The 3,643-nt window shown below is 36.7% G+C and overlaps 1 protein-coding gene across 2 annotated transcripts in view; it reads left to right on the forward strand.

Annotated features, from left to right (window-relative positions):
- LOC102309116 (polymeric immunoglobulin receptor) overlaps positions 1–1,805 on the forward strand; it is a 17,887-nt gene extending 16,082 nt beyond the window's left edge. For both annotated transcript variants that reach the window (XM_042217031.1, XM_014331215.2), the window contains 3 exons: positions 972–1,016; positions 1,379–1,468; positions 1,564–1,805. In XM_042217031.1, coding sequence (XP_042072965.1) covers positions 972–1,016; positions 1,379–1,468; positions 1,564–1,604 — 176 coding nt within the window. In that variant the 3' untranslated portion in view covers positions 1,605–1,805. The remainder of the gene's footprint in view (positions 1–971; positions 1,017–1,378; positions 1,469–1,563) is intronic.
- The last annotated feature ends 1,838 nt before the right edge of the window (positions 1,806–3,643 follow it).

Below are 3,643 nucleotides of genomic sequence, written 5' to 3' on the forward strand. Positions count from 1 at the left end.
TTGCCTCAAGCAAGAAGGTTCTGGGTTCAAATCCACAATCTTGCTAGTGTGCAGTTGGTTCCCTCTGGGTATTCTGGTTTCCTCCCACAGTTAAAAGTCATGCAGTTATTAGAGATAGATTAATTGGTAATTCTAAATAATCCATAAGCGTGAATGTGAGTGCAAATGATTGTTTGTCTCCATGTGATAGACTAGCAAGCTCTCAAGAGTGTACCCTGCCTCTTACCCTATCACTTCCGGGTTATGGCCCAGCCCCCCTGCAATCCATATAAAGGAAGATAGAAGTTGTTGTAAACCCATAAAATTTTTATGTTAACCAGACTCTAGACTTTGTTGAACATTATGTAATATGAAGACAACATGTAGTATTTAAGTGACCAAGTGAAAATTAATGAATGGGGTGAAAGTTATTGAATAGTGTTGGAATAAAGTGACAAAATTGTGAAAGATTAAAAAATTCCAAGAGCTCAACTTACTTCATCTAAACATGTGCCAGTCATGTTTTATCAACACAATATGCACAGGTTTATTGAATATGAATAAGTTGTGTTGAAAACTGTGTCAACTTTGAGGGTCACATCACTGTGTACTGTACACTTCTCTTTGGTACAGTATCAGGAAAACAATTGTGAAGGACTTTTTGGCACCATGAAATCTAGAACAAAACCTTTGCTCTCAGCATCTAGAAGTATAGCAAGGAACCAAAGACGGTATTTCTGGTTGCGTTGCAACAGTAGTGCTGATCTAGACAGCGGTTGTGCCTTTTTCCTATATTTTAATTTTTAGTTTGATTCAGTTGACTGGAACAACAGTTTGGGATTCTTGTAGGATTCAAAATATCCCTTCAGTCGTGCCATGTTGGCATCAACATCATAGGCTGAAACATAGAACAGAGCAATCCCACAGATGTGTGAGTTGCCGTGGTCATTTTTTTAATGTCATTGTTGAAATAAAATTGCTTTCTCCTACAGTTTTTCTGCAGCACACTCTGGGAACTCTGGAAACAAATAACCCAGGTAAAGCTAAAGATACAGTATATGTGCCTGTTAGTTAGCTGCTAAATGCTATGACAACAGTAATAGCAAAATAAGTACATTTCCACAATATAATTAGGGTTAGCATGTGGTTTTGAGTGCATGCTGGGCCTTTAATTCAAGCTAATGTAAAAAAAAATCTAATTCAAATTAAAAATCAAATAGGTATGGATGTGTGCATCAATGCAACAGTTAAGTTAAAATACACATAACTTTTAATAAAAAGATAATGAAACCATTATGTAAACTAAGCCCACAGTTCTGCTGTTATGCCTGTGAAAATTGAATGCTTTGGAAAATGCTTGCTTTAAAAATGCTTTTACAGTGTTCTGTTTTTTTTTCAGCACTCTATGTGGTTTACGTTGTAACCCCTGTGCTCCTACTGATGTGTGTCCTGTTTATTCTTTATAAGTACAGATGTTCCACAGTTAAAGGTATCATTTACATTCATATACACAGAGAGATCCTTACATTCAAATATGGAAAAGCATGCAAAAAAGTGTAACCAAATCTAATGCTCTGTTTTTAGGTGATGAAGCCACAAGCAGAAATACCCAAAATAAGCTATAGAGCTCAGAGGAAGCGATGGGGGCAGCAGAAAGTGGAGTAAGAGAAGTTTAAAGCCTTAATAGAGTTTTGTTTCTTTAATACACTTAATTATAAATATAGGGCATAAAATAAATGACTGATTTTTATTTTTAGTTGCGTTTAATATGTAAAATTTATTTGTAATGTAGCACAACTGGAATTTCATGAAGTCTCCCATTTGGAGTCATTGCCCGCGATAGAAGAAACAGATCTTTGATGTCCTCCTCTGTGCAGGTGTAAGGAAGGTTTCTGATGAAGAGTCGGCCCGACTCTGAAACATCTTCCTCCTCCTCGTCCTCCTTGAGCTTCCTGCCAAAGTTTCTGTCAGTTTCTTTCTCTTTTCCATCTCTTTTGTTCTTTCCCGCTAAAGCATCCACGCGAAACACTTCAATGTAACGCCCTCCTGAAAACACAAGGACAAAGTCTAGGCTTCATCAGCTAGTAGAGAATGAGAAATACATCTATAAATGTCTTTGTGCCGTTGTTTCCCCAACTGAATGGTGGCTTCAAATGTTTTCGCTCATATTTTGTGCAGAGTTTTTACACCCTGTAACATCTCATTCATAGTAACACAGCCAAATACTATGAACAGAAATAAGTCCTAATAATTTCACCTATATAATCCTTGTTTTTCTTCAAGGCCTTTTCCACCTCTTCCTCAGAGTGCAAGTCCACGTATACGTAACCTAAAAAACAACAGCACACTGTTAAGATGCATCTGCCTGTATACAGTTCATACAGACCTGTAGTGCTGTGAAAAAGTAATTGCCCTCATCCTGAATTATTGTTTTTGCATATTTGTCACACTCGAGATCATCAAAATATGTAAAATTTTGCAGAAAGATAAGCAAATACACAAAAGTGGGAAAAGGTTATTCAAACCTACCTGAATGTCCCCCAAACCCAATAACCGTTTGTGCCACCATTGGCAGCAAGAACTGCAATCAGGCATTTGTGATATCTGACACGAGGCTCTCATATCACTCAAACTCAGTCACACTTTTTTTTGACACGAGGAGCTCTCATAATCATCAATTACTCAGGGGGGCCATGGAGTCTCGCATCTTTGAGTAAGACAGTCAAGCTTCGTTCATTTATATTCAGGTGAATTATCATTAATCTGAAATATCTCTATTATTGACATCTCAAATCAACAATTATTGATCACCTTAACCAGTGTCCTTACCCACAACACCATTAACGACATCCCAAAGACAGCACAAACTGCCATGACCAACAAAGGCAGTCACGCTCAATATTAATGCCCAGCCTGATATCATAGCGGGAAGCAGCTGACGCCATTACTTCGATGTCACAGTGGGAAATAAACTCACCAAGATCTGTCGATGAACTTATTTACATACATTGTAATAATAAGCTATTCGTATAGATTCAGTTCAAGTCAACCACGAACTTCGCTTCTAAATCTCGAATAATAGAACAGTTATCACCATAAAAACGCATAAATTCAAAACATGCTAAATGACTCAGCACCACCATTCAAGAGTCATTCAGGGATTCACTACGTGCATTAACTCAGCATCCTTCCAATTCACCTTAGTATTATAAACTACCAAAATTGAGGATCCTAGTGAATGTCAATCAAATTTAGGTAGCCACAGGACTTCTTGTGGATTTACTATAATACGTCTAAACCCTTGCAGCAACATAAGCTGTAAACCATATTGTCAATTACAGAAATTAGTACTATTTAACTTATTAACACTTCATATTGTGCTTAGCAGCACTTCCTTAGTTCCATTATCAACCGATCCAATTAAGTCATGGCTACTCTTCATTTATTAACAATGAAAACCATTCATTGCACTCCTAATACCTACTCTTCATTATAAACTTCATAACACCTGATAAACGCAGCTACATCATCAGAACATCTACTCCATTACACTCTGGAATTGTTCACATACTCGGCTGAATATGAATCAATTAATTACCTGGACATATTATGTAATTAGATTAAACTGTTAATATATAATAATTCAATGAAAAAATTAAATTCT

This window comes from Haplochromis burtoni, unplaced genomic scaffold (genome assembly GCF_018398535.1).
Source record: "Haplochromis burtoni strain Fernald_Lab_line unplaced genomic scaffold, NCSU_Asbu1 Contig_1506, whole genome shotgun sequence".
NCBI lineage: Eukaryota > Metazoa > Chordata > Actinopteri > Cichliformes > Cichlidae > Haplochromis > Haplochromis burtoni.